General features: G+C 51.9%; 1 protein-coding gene across 20 annotated transcripts in view; it reads right to left on the bottom strand.

Annotated features, from left to right (window-relative positions):
- Positions 1-16443, bottom strand: part of TCOF1 (treacle ribosome biogenesis factor 1) — a 44597-nt gene that overhangs the window by 2315 nt on the left and 25839 nt on the right. For 7 of the 20 annotated variants that reach the window (XM_017514967.2, XM_037733609.1, XM_017514975.2 and 4 more), the window contains 10 exons: positions 12425-12611; positions 10592-10728; positions 8928-9041; positions 8412-8631; positions 7814-7899; positions 7058-7238; positions 3829-4377; positions 2202-2298; positions 1583-1633; positions 356-847 (listed from right to left, as the gene is read on the bottom strand). In XM_017514967.2, coding sequence (XP_017370456.1) covers positions 826-847; positions 1583-1633; positions 2202-2298; positions 3829-4377; positions 7058-7238; positions 7814-7899; positions 8412-8631; positions 8928-9041; positions 10592-10728; positions 12425-12611 — 1644 coding nt within the window. In that variant the 3' untranslated portion in view covers positions 356-825. Of the gene's footprint in view, positions 1-355; positions 848-1582; positions 1634-2200; positions 2299-3828; positions 4378-7057; positions 7239-7813; positions 7900-8411; positions 8632-8927; positions 9042-10591; positions 10729-12424; positions 12612-16443 lie in introns of those variants that run through there. The other 13 variants (XM_017514969.2, XM_037733612.1, XM_017514981.2 and 10 more) reach the window with 9 other exon arrangements.

The raw sequence follows: 16443 nt of genomic DNA, 5'->3' as shown, positions 1-16443 counted from the left end.
CTGATTTTCCTAGACCTGCTGTGCCTGCCACAGCCATTCTCCACCACGCACCTCAAGAGAGCCTGCCCCTGGCTCAAGGCCTAGCTCAAAGGCTTCTCAGGCCCCCTTCTATTTCTTGTCTTTGGGTATTTGCATGACTTACTCTGGCAACAGGAAATCAACCATGACTATCTTTTAGTTTAGGTGTCACCTCATCCAGGAAGCCTTCCCTGCCAATTTGGCATTTCATTGCGTCTCTTTTCTCAAACTTACCACCTGTCCCACTAACCGTGGTCACCCACAGCCTCAACACACATGCAAGAAGGAATCCCAAGTGTTGGCGAGATGGTCCCTTCCAAGAAACCTGTGCCCCAGATGTACTGGGAACTTGCACTCTTCCTCCAAGTCTTTTATTTTTTTGAGTTCTTAAAAAAAACCAATAAAAATACAACCAAAATAACTGACGAGAGGAAGACAAAGCCTCAGGATCAGCCAGAGACCGAGCAGCACGGGATGAGGCACAGGTCGGGCCTAGCTGGATCTGTGGAGCAAGGTGGTGGGAAGTCCTGAGGCCTTTGGGCATGTGGGGTCTGCAGGAGAGGTCACTTAAAAAAATACATATACTGTACACATCTATACGAAGCGTCCCTTGTTGAGGGAGTAGGGCAAGGTCATGGGAGCTGGCCCACTTTCTCCTTGGACCAGCCTCCCCGCAGGCTCACTGGCTTGGCCAGTACAGGGGCCCCTGCAGCTGCCTGTCTTCTTCTGTGGAGCGAGGGGCAGGTGACAATTTACTTCCAACCCATGGTGAGCGGAGGTCGGCGGAGGTCAGGGGCAAGGGGATGGTCACCGCTCGGCTAGAAAATCCCTGGGGGAAGGAAACACATCCAGACATCAGATTCTCTGACCTTCTCCTGCAAGGAAAATGAAGCCTGGCAGCCCCACTGCAGGGGTGAGGCATTAACCACAGCAGACATTTTTTAGCAACTGGAACATTCTGGGAACTGGGCTGAGTCCTTCAGTGTTTAGCTTCACATAAGCCTCACCACCAGCCCAGGAGGCGGGCTCTGCATTGCCCCCATTTACAGATGGCTGGGTGACTGCAGAGCCATCACAGCCAGTGGAGCAGCTACCTGTCACCACCACTTGGCAGGGCCTGTCCTCCATAGAGAAGCACAGATCCATGGAGACAGCTCATCTTGAGCAAACCATCTTCCTTCCCAAAAGGAAATGCCCCCAAGTTACAGGATCATGAGGAAAAGAAACTGGACAGGAGTGAAGGAAAGACCAAGCTGTATCCGATCTCACCTACAAACAGGTTCCATCTCCCAGGGCACAACCCCCTAAAGCATGTACAATCCCTGCACCCAGCGTACACTTGATGTCAGCCACTGCCATTACCATTCTGGATCCTTCTGACGCTGCAATGCCAGCTCCTGATGTCATCCCACTGGCCCCATGGACCCTTGGCAATAGAACCTCTTTCCCCAGCCTCCTTTCTCCTTGGAGCCCACCAACCAGGTCTGCCTGGCTCTCTGGGACTACAGAGGATGCCAGGGCTGTCCTCTAGCCCCAAATGCTCAGGAATGATTGGGAAACGTACCTGTGACTTGTGCTGATGCTCATCATACAGTCTGCTCTGGTGTCTTCTTCTGTGAGGACGGAAGTACGAGAGGCTCAGACCTGCAGCTTTTCCCACCCACTGCTGCCCCAACCTCCTGAGGACTAGTGAATTCCCCCAGAACAAAGACTAGGTCTGCAGGGAACCCCCAGAGGCAGAGGCAAACAGATGTTCAGCTCTCCTAAATACAGCTGAGGCCCTGCTGGCCAAGGGGAGAACTTCATCTACATCTGAGGTGCTGAGGCCCCAGGCAGTAAGGATAGCCCTTGTTCAGGGCCAGCCTGCCAGCCGGGGCACACACATCCCAGGCAATGCTTCCTCTCACCTGGAAACCTCCATAGTCTACCTGGTTTCCCTGTGCTGGGGGGAGTCTCTCCCTCCTTCCCCAACACCCTTCACAGAAGTGGCAGGTCACTTCTATGGCTTCCAGGTGCTCAGGGAACATGCCCTGCCAGCCTCTTCCCTGGTGTGTCACAACTCATGAGGCCCCCATCAGGCCCTGGAAAGGCGAAGGGGGCAGGAACCAGGTCTGGGTATGTGTGAAGGGGCTTGGGTTTGGGTACGTTTTCTGGCCCGAGACCCTTGAGGAACTCACTCTACCTTTTTCTTCTTTTTCTTCTGGGATAGTGACTCAGGATCTTTGGTTGAGGCCTTTTTTGCTTTCTTCTTCTTTTCCTTTTTTTCCTTGTCTTTTTTTCCTGAGGGAAGAAAGCAAACTTCCTGAACAACAGATGGTAATCCTAAGTGCTGGGGTCAATGTTAGGGGGCGCACAGGGGCAGGGCTCCCAGGATCCTGAAACTTGTCTCTGCTGATGCTGGGTTCCCAGCTCTCCCCGTATCACCAGGAGCCATCACAACAGGCTGGCAGGGCTAGGCATGGTGGCTCATGCTTGCAATCCCAGCACTTTGGGAGGCTGAGGCAGGTGGATCACTCAAGCCGAGGAGCTCAAGACCAACTTGGGCAACATAGTGACCTCTCTACAAAAAATACAAAAATTAGTTGGGCATGGTGATGCACGCTTGTGGTCCCAGCGATTTGTGGGGCTGAGGCAAGAGGATCGCTTGAGCTTGGGAGGCTGAGGTTGCAGAGAGCTGCGTTCATGACACTGCACTCCAGCCTGGGTGACTGGGCAAGACCCTGACTCAAAAAAATAAAAATAAAACAGGCTGCTGGCCTTGGTGACCACCCAGCAGTGCCGCTTACCTGCCCCTTGGGGGTCAGCTCATGATTTCTGTCTCATCTATGGACCACCTAGACGAATACCATTTTCCTTTAGGTCAACTCACTTTTTAAAACTCCCGCAAATTTATTTTAAATGGACACTATCTATTCCTCCTGTAAATGGAAATCTAGCACAGTTCTGAGCGCCAAGGGGCTGCAGGTCCTGCGTCCTGCTCTGAGGGTGCCGGACTCTTGCTCTAGAACTAGCTGGCTCTCTGGGCATCACTGGCATCTCATACACCCCTTTCCTGCCATCCAGGGTGGTGCTTTAGAGTGCTGCCTAGGTTTGACTGGTTCCACCTAGTAAAACTCTAGCCCTGAACAGCACCTCTACTTCTCTGAGCCTCAGTTTTCTATCTGCTGAGCTTCATTTCTACCTAAATGAGGACCTGCTGCATGCAGAGTCTAGCACAGAGCTCAGCAGAAAGCCAGTGTTACTATGGAGGGAAAACTGAGGTCTAGAAAGATGGGGTTTGGCATGACGATTCTGATAGTCTGGTGTCTGGTCCACTCTGCACTCAGGGAGCTGGCTGGAGAAGCAGGTTCCTGCAAGATCTGCTGCACTGGGCTCGGGGAAAGAGGACATGACTCCTCATCCTTCTGCAGCATTCCTGGCAGTGCTCTGGAACCAAGTTCTGGCTTTGCCACTAACTGCCCCCCCATGACTGGACAAACCACTTCTCAGCCTTTTTTGACAGTCTCACTCTGTCACCCAGGCTGGAGTGCAACGGTGCGATCTTGGCTCATTGCAGCCTCCGCCTCCTGGCTTCAAGTAATTCTCCTGCCTTAGCCTCCCCAAGTAACTGGAATTACAGGTGCCTGCCACCATGCCCAGCTAATTTTTTGTATTTTTAGTAGAGATGGGGATTTGCCATGTTGGCCAGGCTGGTTTCAGCCACTCCTTTCCACATGGGAGAAATGAGACTAGGTGCTGGCTCAGGGTCCCTCCTGCCCCCATGAGGTGCCCAGCAGCCCGCGGTGTGGGGCCAGAGAAGTGGTCACTCACTCTTGTCTGATTTCTTCTTCTCCTTCTTGCTCTTTGGGTTGCTTTGATCTCCACCTTCAACCTTCCCCATCCCCTTCTGAAGCTCCTCTTCTGGCTTGTCCTTGGCCCCTTCGGAGCCAAGAGACCCCTTCCCCTTCTTCTCCTTGATGCCGCCACTTGCTTTGTCTCTCTTTGCTTTTCCCTTGGAAGTCATGGAGGCCTTTTCTGGGGAGACAGAGGCCTCCCCACCTTCTCCAGTCCCCAGCTTCTTCTTCTTGTTCCTGGCAACAGGCTGGTCTCCGGACAGCTTCCGCTTGCGGCTCTCCCAGCCCTTCCTGCTGCTCTCCTTGATGACATCCGCCGCCTTCTTTTTTTCCTGCTCCAGCAGCTCAGTCAGGACCTTCATCACCGAGGCCTGCACCTGGGCCTCGCTCAGGGGCCAGGGTTGGCCCAGGAGGCGCTGGGCGATGTTGCTTTGCAGCGCCAGGGTTGAGGCCTGGGGGTTCCCAGCCCCTTTTTTGGGCTTCTGGGACTTCTGATGTTTGGTGCCTGAGACAGCCTCTTTTCCACCTATGGAGAGATAATGTGGAGTCATGGATCTTGGAGAGCTGGGGGATAAATCTTACAGTACCTAAGAGCGAAGAGGGTGCAGTGAGTGACTCCACCTTTTCTTACAATGGCACAGATGGGGAGAGCAATGCTTGGCGGTCACTCTGCCCCAGCTGGTCTCCTAAGCTCACACCTTTCCACCATTTTCACATTCTGACTTTGTTTCTAACTTACAGCTTTTCTCTGTCTCTTTACACTAAAAACTGAAGTTAGGGTAGGGTACAGAAAATGGCTCTATAATGTTAATGAAAGGGCCTGAATGAAATGAAGTCAAACAGGAGGGAGATGCAGTTTGGAGATGGGAAGAAGGAGACCTGGGTACTATGTCTGACTTTCCCACTAACTTTCAGTGTGATTCTGGCCAGGACCCATCTCCTCCCAGGGCCTCAGTTTCCCTGTCTATAATCTGAGGGGTAGATGAACAGCAAGGCTCCTTAAGAAACACTGTAGATTTATAATAAAAGCAGAGGCCACGCAGACATTCAATTCATGACTACCCACACTTGGCCCTTTCGGTCAGGGGGTCTAGGTAGGGTGGGGAGTGCTGGGTACAGTGTATATACACGTGGCCGCTGACTAAGCAGGTTTACTGCCTGCCAGAGAGACTTCTGGTGCAGCCTTTGTTTAGAATTTTCCACGCCTCTGCTTGCCTTTGATAATTGTGTGCTGACTACATGTGTAAAAAAAAACCTTCCACAGCCCCCTCTAAAATGTCTCCTTGTTGCACCGCCTCTCACAAAGAATGCTGGGGAAGAAAGTGAGCAGCAATTCCTCTTCTGACCCAGCCTGGGGCAGGCTGTGGCTGAAAGCCCCATGACTGTACCCCTCGCCACCTCTAACTTCCCAGGTGACTTCCCACAGACTTGGAGGTCTGTGCCCCATTCTGGGTCTCAAGGGCACAACACTCCTGCACGCTGGGCTCTGAGAGGTGGCTTGGTGGTTTGGCCCTGGAGGTATTCACCGGGAGGAAGGCCCAGGTGAACGCTCCATGTCACACTGAGGCTAGGGCTGCCCCCTGCAGCATGTGGTGAGCCTGGCCCCCCAGCCCCACCCAGGATCTCTAGCAACTTTTGGCTCTCTAGAGTGTGGTGGGCTGGGGGAGGTAGGCTGGGCAGGGCAGGGCAGGGCAAGGCAGGGGCAAGACAGGTCAAGCAAGGGGACCCCAAGATGGCTGGAAGCCCAATTCCATCCTTTGGTAATACTTCAAGAGGGCAGGAGCCAACTGGAGAGGGAAGCTGGGGAGGGCAGTTAGCCCTGGCAACCTCTCTCCCCAGAGCCTACCTTTCTGCTGCTTTTTTTCCTTTTTTTTTTTTTTTTTTTTTAGAGAGAGAGTTTTTCTTTGTTGACCAGGCTGGAGTGCAGTGGTGCAATCTTGGCTCACCGCAACCTCCACCTCCTGGGTTCAAGCGATTCTCCTGCCTCAGCCTCCCGAGCTGCTGGAACTACAGGTGTCTGCTATCACGCTGGCTAGTTTTTTTGTACTTTTAGTAGAGACGGGGTTTCACCACGTTGGCCGGGCTGGTCTCAAACTCTTGACCTCTCAAAGTGCTGGGATTACAGGTGTGAGCCATGACACCTGGCCCACTTCTCTGCTCCTTGTCTGCAAACACCCAGAACACCAAGGCTGGAGAAGCCCTGGAGCTGTCCTAGGTGTGCCGGCTGGGATGTATTTGACCCTTAGCACTAGCAGAGTCAGAGACAGCGGATGCCCCACATTGGCTTGAGTACTCCAGGATGACTTCCAAATACCAGGTGACTATTTTCTACATGTGCCATGCCTTGACACAGACTGGATACATCAACTCCTGCTTTGTATGGTTAAGACACAGAGACCCAGAGTGGCCAGGGGATTTCCAAGGCTTTAGAGTGAGTCACAATAGCCTGGGGCCAGCCTCTTGTCTGGGGTCTCCTGCATGTGCTGAGTGTCCTCCAAACATGACTCTCAGCCTATTGTCTGAGCTATCCTCTGAGGCCCACGGCCCACACCCCACACTGTGAGCCTATTTACAGGGAAGAAAAGTTGATGGGGATTGCTGGAGAGTGCCAATGCTTGCTTCACAAGCCAAAGGACGTGGCTTCCTCTGAGACAGGGGTTATCCTATCTGGTACGTTAGTATCACCCAGGCCTGGATATACCCCCACTTCCAGGCTGTCTGGGGCATAGGGCCACTTGTACTTTTTTTGAGACAGGGTCTCACTGTGTCACCTAGGCCAAAGTGCAGTGGCATAATCATGGCTCACTATAGCCTCAACCTCCTGGCCTCAAGTGATTCTCCTGCCTCAGCCTCTCAAGTAGCTGGGAATACAAGCGTGGACCATCACACCAGCTAATTAAAAGAAATTTTAGAGATAGGGTCTCCCTGTGTTGCCCAGGCTGGTCTCGAACTCCTGGGCTCAAGCAATTTTCCCACCTCGGCCTCCCAAATTGCTAGGATTAAAGGCGTGTGCTGCTGCACCTGGCTCCACCTGCACTTTGATGAGCATCTCCAGGTCCAATGCGGGGCCACAAGGTCTCACTTGGAGAGGCTCTGGTGGCAGACAGGACCATGTTGGGAAGACTGTTGCTACAGGAGGGCAAGAAGGGGTCCACTGCCCTGTTGCTCTGTGTCTTGCTGTTTCCCTCCTATAGACATCAACTCACCTGTTTTAGGGGACAAGGTGTCTGCTGCCTGTTGGAGCTTTGCCTCCTGCTTGCTATCTGGGTCATCTTTGGCGGCCAGAGTAGAGGAAACTGAAGGGTTGGAGTTTGGCTTGGGAGTGGCTTTTGAGGCCTGGGAATTGGCCAGGGTTAGTCCAGGGGTCACATAACCTGAGAGGAGAGACTGAAGAAGCCCAGTGTGAAAGAGGCTGCCAGCTGCACTCTGCCCCGTAACCCAGCCCAAGTCATGGCCTGTTGTGAGGAAAGCAGCCTGGGTCCTCTAGAATCACCCCGCCCTGTGAGTGCAGAGTGTGTGGATGGCAAGGCGCAGAGCAGCACTTCAGCCCTTGGTGTGTGCCTCCTGAACTATTTTAATTAACACAATTTCTAGACAGGCACATTTAAAAAGGAAATTTCTTTTTAGTGCAAATGGAAAATTACTAGCTTTTGCCACATACAAACAGTAACTTTAAAAGAAGTCTGCTAAAGAATGTTTTTGTCTGGACATCACCCAGAATCAAGGTCAATCCCTTCTATAGACCCCAATGGTCAGCTACTCAGGGCTCTATGCCGGGAGGCAGACAGCCTGGATGTCGTCTGTTGGCTGGGCCACAGCTGGTACTTCCCAGTCAGGACCTTGCCCAAGACCTCTGTGAAGAAAGGGGGCCCAGACCCGTGACCTGAGGGATGGGGTAGACAGGAGCCTGGCCTGGGGCTCCACCCTAAGGCTGCGCTGCCAGCCCTCTCCCTTGCAGTTACCTGGGATGGCGCCACGACGTCATCCTCGCTGGATTCTGCTGTGGTCTCCTCCACCAGGGTCTCCATCCTGGAGGGAGTGGAACCTACTGGAGAAGGACAATATCCTGCTGGTAGCCCCAGGTGGTCCCTGCCAGCCGGGCAGGGCAGAGGCCTTCGGGAAGGCCTGGGTCTCTCTGCAGGTCCCTCACCCCCACCCCAAGTCTTCTACTGCTTCTAATGCTCCTTGCACACTCGCTGCTATTCACAACATGCTAGGTGAGACATCTGAATGCCAAAGCCTTATTTCTAATTCCTGAGGCCTCATTTCTATTTCCCTGCTTTCACCTGTTCCAGAAACATGGCCCTGGAGTTTTGGGGAGTCAGTGAACGGAATCTGATACCAACAAGCTGAGAGCGGTCAAACAGCAAAGTCACGTCTCTGAATTAATTTAGACTGACTTCCTCATGAAATTGTACAGGTGGGGAAACTGAGGCCCAGGCTCAGCCAAGGGCACAGAACAAGTCTGAGATACAGAGCTGAGGCCAGAGCTACAGCTCCACCAGGTCAGACTCCACCTGCCTCCTGGCCCAGCCTTGCCTTTCCCCTGGGCACCCTCACCTAGCCGGTGGGCTGACTTGGCCACCTGGGGACCTTCAGCATCTTCCTCGCTCCCTGAAGAGCTGTCGCTGCTGTCCTCACTGTCATCTGAGCTCCCAGGGGCTTTGGCGGCCTGCTGGCCATCAGGAAGCTTAGGTTTTCTGAGCTTGTTGGTTCCTCTGGCCTGGACGGGGGTGCTCTGGGGACTCGTTGCAGGGAGGGTTCCCACAGCGCTGTCAACCTAATTCGGTGAAAGGAGAAGGAATGGAAGGAAAAATTAGGGCAAGTAAGATCTGGTCCTTCCTGAACACTTCAATAGGGCCAGGCACCGTGTTAGACAGGGAGCACATGCAGTGTCATTTGATCTTCCAACAAAAAGTACTGTAATTCCTTGTTACAGATTAGGCCATTGAGGCCCAGGGAGGCAAACCAAGTGCAGAGGTCACAGGCAAGCGGCCAGTGCTGGTGCTGGGATGCAAGGCCACGCCTGTACCTTCTACGCTCTGCAGGCTTGCTTCCCCTGCTCCCCAAGCTCACCCCACTTGAAGGTTGGGTCCTGGCAACAGGAGGCTGAGCCTCACTGGCTTTCTGGGCGAGGACCTTCAGGGCAGCCTGGGTCAGTGGGAGGGAAGCTGGGTTCTTCTTTAACACCTGTGGGTGGCAAGAGGTAGCCCTGAGACTCACGAGTCCTTGGGATGCCAGCTGTGCCAAACCCTGGTCAGATGCTGTCTAGTTGGTGTGGGGGCTGGAGTGGGAACTGAGGGACAAAGGGGCAATGTCACCATCTTGGCAGCAAAACTGGTGGCAGGCTTCAGGTTATGAGCTAATTACATTGTTCTCAAAGAGCAAGAGACAATTCCCAGCCCAGGGTAGGGAAACAGCTTAGACCCCACCACTCAATCTGTACTTTCATTAGGGACAACCTGGTGGGCCCCCGGTACCACCTCTACTTCTTACACCCACCAGCAGTCAGGAAGACAGAACTTAGAAGGGAAATTGGGCATGGCCCTTTGCTGAGAGAGCCTTCAGATGTGGCATGGCCCTTGCCATGGCCTGGCTCCTCTCCTCTCCTCTCCCCCAGCTCCTTATCTAGCTGTCCCTACCTCTCAGGTTCCCTCATCCCCAAGCACTTCCCCAAAAGGCTCTGGCACCTGCAGTTTCCCTGCCTGGAGGGTGGCCCAGCTTATCCTGTGACTAGCTGCTTCTGCTTAAACACTGCCACCTTGGGGAGGCCTTCCTATAGCAGGTGACCCCCCTATTCTCTAGTTTATGTTGCTTCCTCACCTACCAGCTGGTGAATAATTTTATGTGGGTTCCCTTGTTTAATGGCTGCCCCTCACCACTCCCTGACTGGCCTGGGAACTCCTTGTCCCTGCCTTGGTTCCTGCAGTATCCCTAGGGCCTGGCAGGAACAGATGCCCACGGACAGTGACCATGGCCCGACTTCCCATCCAGCACCCATGTTCCCAGTTCTTCTTGGCCTAGAGTCCAGGGATGAGTCCAGGGAGTGGGTGGCACGCCAGCCTCCCAACACTGGGGATTCCCAACTTTGCGAGCCCACCCCCTCAGGAAGAAAGGACGGAGTGTGTCATGGACATCTTCCTCTCAGTTGGATGAAAAACCAGACGGATATGGCCCAAAAAGCAATGAACTGGGTCTCAGAAGACCCAGGTTCTGGCCTTGCTGAATGTTGGTCACATTACAGCCCTGGGGGTGGGGATGTGTGCTCAGTTTTATGATCTGAACAACGCACAAGTCAATAACCCTACTCTGCCCAGCTTTTACATTCAGGCAAGGACAAAATAAAAATGCACTGAAAATGGCGAAGACTGGGAATAATGCTAAAGTCACCATTACAAACACCAAAAAAGGGCAACTTTTGTTCACGGCATTATAAAACTGAAGAAAAAAATCAAAAGCCCCACCACATTGGAAAAATCTCACGAGGAACTCAAGGTGCAGGGCTTGCTTGGCCAGGAGGCTGTGTCCCCAGATTACTCTTCCTCATAACTCAAAGGTGATTTGGGAAGCCAGCACGGGAGCTGTAGCCAGGAGACCAGAAAGCCTCTGGCTGTGAGGCCACTACCTCTGGGGCGCAGAAGTGACAGCAACTGCAAGCCATTCCATCAGCATGTGCAGGTAAGCATGGGAGTAGGGCCCCCCCCACTGGCCTGCATAGCCCTCCCTTGCCCACCAGGTACCTGAGTGGCTGGTCCCTCCTGTTTCTTGCCATCTGATATCCGACTGGACTCCTTGTTGCTGCTGGCCCTAGCCGTGCTGCCTTTGGGGGCTGTCCTTGGGTGGGTGGTAGGCACAGTCACCACGTTGGTTCTAATGGCTGAAATGGAGCGAAATGGCGGCACATCAGGGCACTAAAGCCCCACAGCCTCCTCAGCAGTGGCAATAACCCAATTTACCAACCTGTGCTGGGGACCTAGAGCCGTGCTCAGAGCTTAGAGGTAGAAGCTTGTTTACTTCCCTCTCCAAGCCTCATCCAGGCAAGAGATGTCATTATGTCATTTGACAAGGCTCAGGGAGCTCAAATGGCTGCTCTGGGGTGACCCCAGGCATCCTCATCCCCTTCCTCCCAGCTGGCCAGGCTGCCACTCCTGAGCAATGGGCCAAAGCACCAGTACCAAACAACTCTCCTTGCAGTTAAAATTGTCTCTCCTTCGAGTCCCTGTGGTTAACTGCAGAGGCCCAGGAACACGCAAGTTCTTCAAAGCACTGTTTGTAACAGCCAACTCCCTCACCCCTCCACCCTGAAACAAAACCCTCTGGTTCCTCCAACATGGTGCTGGCTACACAAACTGTGAAACGTCCACCTGAAGGACTTCTTTGTAGCCAGTAGGCATTGTGCTACAAATAAAGATGAAAAATCTGATGTAATAAAATATACAGTATGGTCTCGCTTTAAAAACACATGTATATCTTAGGTTTTTATAAATTAGCATTTGTCAAATCTTAACAGTAATTATTTTGGGCAGTAGAATTACAGGTGATATAGTTTCTTATATGCTAATCTGTATTTTTATTTTTAAATCTCACACACACACACACACACACACTTTTGTAGAGATAGGGCTCTACGTTGCTCAGGCTGGTCTTGAATTCCTGGGCTCAAGTGATCTTCCCACCGTGGTCTTCCAAAGTGCTGGGATTATAGGTGTGGGCCACCATGCCCAGCCATAATCTGCATTTTGTTTGTTTTGTGTTTTTTTGAGACAGTCTTGCTCTGTTGCCCAGGCTGGAGTACAGTGGTGCAATCTCAGCTCACTGCAACTTCTGCCACCTGGGTTCAAGCAATTCTTGTGCCTTAGCCTCTCAAGTAGCTGGATTTACAGGAGTGTGCCACCATGCCGGCTAGGCTAATTTTTTGTATTTTTAGTAGAGGTGGGGTTTCGCCATGTTGCCCAGGCTGGTCTTGAACTCCTGAGCTCAGGTGATCTGCCTGCCTCAGCCTCCCAAAGTGCTAGGATTATAGGGGTGAGCCACTGCATCTGGCCTGTGTTTTTACATTATCCTATCAGGATCAGGTATTATTTCCTTGTAAAAGTGTTATAACAGTAATAGCAGCATTAACTCTTTTCCTGCTGTCATTGGTAGAATCACAGATTAGTCCTGTCACTCGCTGATAGATGAAATCTCTCCCTGTAATGTATCTGGCTTAGGACTGCCTAACCCACTTTACATGCTACCAAGGAGGGGAAGTTCACTACCACCCTGACTACCTGTTCCACATTCAGTCAACTTTTAGAGAGTCCTTACTTAGACTGTGTAGGAACCTGGTCCCTGCAGCTTCTAGCACAGGTCTGAGTTCCAAGCCTGGGGCTGGCACAAAAAAGCCCTGGCAGAACTGCAGGTCTGAGCCAGGCTCTAATCAGGATGGCCAATGCAGGGCCCAGAGACCTGGCCCCAAGCCCCTCCTGACCAACACCTTGCTATGTGACTTAGCCAGTGTCCTGTCCCTTCTGGGCCTCAACACGGGGCAGTGCTGGTAGCCCCTCCCACCACTTCATAGGGGCTGCGCTCACCAGGAGTCAAGCACTGTGTAGCGGAGATCATGTCCTCATCCTCGCTCTCAGAGGAGGAACTCCTGGCTGTGCTCTCCGAGGCTCGGGCCTTCCTCGGGGTGCTCGCAGCCTGGGCTTGTGCGGGGGTAGCAGCTGGGCCAGCTGGACTACGATTAGGGTCGACAAAAATCAGAGGGGGTTTAATCACCTTGAAAAACAAAAACAAAACACCCCCCCCAGTGATTAAAGGCTTGGCCAGGGAAAGGAGATGATGGGGTTAGGGAATGTTTTACAAGGCAAGGGGTCCACAGAGCTCGGGGACAGCTGGGCACAGAGGCCATTCCAGCTGCCCAGGGTGCCCCCTCCCACCACACACATCTGATAAGACCCAGCACAGCACTTCACAACTCACAGGAGCCCACCTGACCCTCACAGTGAGGCCCTACAGTCAGCAGGATCAGCTCCCTTGTACAGGTGGGAAAACCACATGCTCTGAGGGAAAGGGAGCTACCCAACGCCACAGTGCCTACTGGAAGCAAAGCCAAGGCCAGAATGTCCAGTTCTGCCTTCTTTCCCCTGGCTGGCTTTAGAGACAGTTACCTGCTGAATGCAGGGGGTGGTCTAAGCAGTTTCCCAGGGCTGCCTAGTTAGAATATACAATTCACCTGGGGAGGTCTAGCTGCCCCCACCCCAGAGGTTCTGATGTAGCTCTCCTGATATGTGGCTCAGGATGAAGCTCCCCAACTATACCGACTCAGTTCCTTCAACAAAAAAATGCACAAGAGAAACAAGGGTTGGGTAAGAACCAATAGATTTAAGACTTAGAGGATTAATAACTCAATGTAGTATGTGGCCTTTAACTGAACTCCATGAGACAATCGAGGAAATAGACACTGGGTAGATCAACTTTTTAGGTGTGACACTGTATTGCAGTTGTGCTTAAAAAAAGAAGTCCTTATAATTGAGAGCTGCATACTGAAATCCTGGTGAATGAGCTGACACATCTGAGACTGGCTGCAAAGTAATCCAGGGGCGTTGGGGAACTGAGTGGAGGGTTTGCATGAAATGAGCCTGCTCAGGAGTTCCTAATGTTGAGGCTGGGGATGGCACGTGGGGGTTCTTTACATTATTCTATCTTTAGATATGCTTTAAATTTTCCAATAAAACAGTAAAAGAAAAAGCAAGCAACAGCAGTTCCCTGGTATTCTGCAGGCCAGTCTGGTTTTGAATTACAGCATCCCTGAACATGTTCACTGCACACAAGGGCATCTACAGGCTCATTTCTTTCCCAAATCCCCAGCTAACGAGAACACACACAGTTGTGAGCCAGGGAGCTGATTAGGTCTACGTTCCATTCCCTAAATGTCAGATCTGGTTTGAGCTCTGTTCCCTCTCTGGCCAGTGAAGAGCTGCAGGGCAGGAGGAGGGAGCTGCCTAAGGCTAAGGAAGGAGTAGAGTCAGGTGGGGACTAGTCTCTAGCTTCTGTACCATCCTGCCTACCTCCAGAACCTGACTTAACACACCTGGCTCCTCAGGGTGCAAGGTACTGTGGAGAGGCATAAAGAAAAAAGTCAAACAGAAAGGTGCCTGCCTGAGGGTGGAAGTTTAGCTGGGCTTAGTAGGCCTTTCCTACCCCTGCCAAATAGCCTCCCCCATGGCTGCTCTGATCTGCCACTTCCAGAGCCTTCCTTCCCACGATATAAAAAAGAGAAGGATGGAAAGTGGGAGAAGGCTTACAGTGGAGGGAGGGGGGATCTATATATATGTGAGAAGACAGGAACAGATTGTCGGGGACAAGAGAAGCAACGAACCCACTGAGGCAAACAATAGCGTCTTGGGATGTTAAAAGCAGCTCAGCAGCAAAAGCCTCCTCCTAGTTCCACCTGCCCACGCCACCCCACTGGGCCTCTGGGCCGTAGGAGGGAGGTGGTACAGGGGGCTTGGCTGTGGGGGGCTGAGGCAGGGCACAAGTACATTATCCTTGCACTCCTACCATGTGAGTGCAAGGATCAAGTCTGTAGAGTTCACAAAGGTGGGTAGTGAAGCTTGCCCAGTGTCGGGGAAGACCCGCTTCTCATTCCACCTTTGTCATGACTTCACTGTGTGGTCAAGCCCCTGAACTTTGTGATTCTCAGTTTCCTGTTTAATAAAAGGGCTAGGAGTAATCCCTGCCTTGGTTCATTCACCGGAGGGGTTCTAATGCACTATGGAAATTGCAAAGCACAGGAATGCAGTTCTGGGGTCAGTTTAAAAAAACTCATGGGAGTGAAGCAGCAAAACCGGCACTGCCTGAACATTTGGTTGTACCTCCCTGTAGGAAGTGGGCAGTAAGGACTCAGGGAACCCAAGGATGCCCTTCCTACCTGCAGGTCTGACACCTAGGGGCTTTCTGGATGGTGTTCACCCCCTCCTGTCAAAGCTGAGCTCATTCTAACTGTGCCTACAATTCCAGCAAGTCTGGGGCACAGAGGGGGCTGATGGCCTAGGCTGTGGACCTTGGTAAGGGACATAACCACAAAAGGCATTACTCCTTTAAGAATCTCTCTCAGAACTGCCTAGGGGTTGGTTAACAGATCTAGGCCAGCCCCACCCCAGGAGACTGAGAAATTCTACCCTTTGGGGATATGGCCTGGAACCTCAATGTCCACCCCACCCACTCAAGAAGTCTTATCCCAGGGATTGAGACGAATGAGGCTCAGAGGCGGCAAGTGGCCTTGTCCAGGGTGACCAGCAAACTGGTGCCAGAGCCAGGATTAGAAGTTAGTTCTCCAGGCACCAGACTGGAGCTCTTTCTAGAACCAATTATGCTAGGCCTCAATTTAACACCCAAATTTAATTTCTTATAGGTTTCTTTTTTCTCTTTGATTCAACCTAAAACTCTGAGAGCGGGGCCTACATCTTTTTGACAAAATAATGGAACAAGTTAGCCTTAAAAAATTTTATTACTGACAAATGAAATTGCATACATTTGTGGTATATAACATGAAGTTTTGACACACATATACATTGCAGAATAGCTAAATTAAGTTATTTAACATCCATCATCTCACATACTTGTTTTCTTTTAAACCTGGAAGCTATTCCAGGCCACAGCACAGACTCCGGCCTGAGGTCTGCTCTGCACAAAAGGGCGGAGGCAGAGTGAGGGGTCTAGGAATGGAGCCACAGTCTCTATCCCTGCCTCCTAGCCTGGGGCTCTGCCCACCACCCTGGCCTCAATCCCCTGCCCCACTGATGGGCTAAATAATAAAATCAGACTGAAACCCGTCAATAGAGTGCTCAGTAAATGTACAATAATGAAAATAATCATAATCAGTGAACTAGGGATTAGGAACTAAAGATCTCTCAGTTAGGCAGAGGTTACAGTTCCCCAGGCTATGACTGTCTTCCCTGAATCCTCCTGTGGGGATGCACAAACTGCTGACTTCTTTTCCTTCTGCTTTTTAAATAGGGACTCCAGAATCTTCAGGACTAACATACCAATTAAATGGTTCAGTTTAAGCATGATGTTCATTTTAATTGTGTTAGTCCGCCCCCATAGAGAAAGCCGGAGCGGCCCCCTCCCTCCCAGCTGTTTGGATCCCTCAGAGTCAGGCGGCCTCATAAAGGCTCCACATCAAGCCAGAGGGCAATGCCCAAGCCCAGGGGAGTGTTGGGGCAGTACCAGGCAACAGGTCAGAGTGTGAATAGCCTGGGCTCAAATACTAGGTCTGTCCACTTGTCATCAGCCATGTGATGCTGGGACATGTCTCTCAACTTCTCTGAGCCTCATTCCCAGTTCCTCAAAAGGCAACTAACAAAGGGAGCTGCCCTCATGGGGCTGTTGTGGAAATTAAACAGAAAAATGCAAATACAGGGCACCGCATAGTGCCTGCCACACAGGGAATTACCAGATGTTAGTTGTAGTTCATTACTTTTGTAATCTGTGCTATTGAGAAGAGAGAGGCAGTGAGCACCCTATTTATTGCTGGAGGTGTGCAAGCAGCATCTGACCTTATTGATGGACTGGTAAGAATGTGAGGGTGGTGTGGTGGCTCACA

This window comes from Cebus imitator, unplaced genomic scaffold (assembly GCF_001604975.1).
Source record: "Cebus imitator isolate Cc_AM_T3 unplaced genomic scaffold, Cebus_imitator-1.0 Scaffold540, whole genome shotgun sequence".
NCBI lineage: Eukaryota > Metazoa > Chordata > Mammalia > Primates > Cebidae > Cebus > Cebus imitator.
This window is presented reverse-complemented; position numbering and strand designations above follow the sequence as displayed.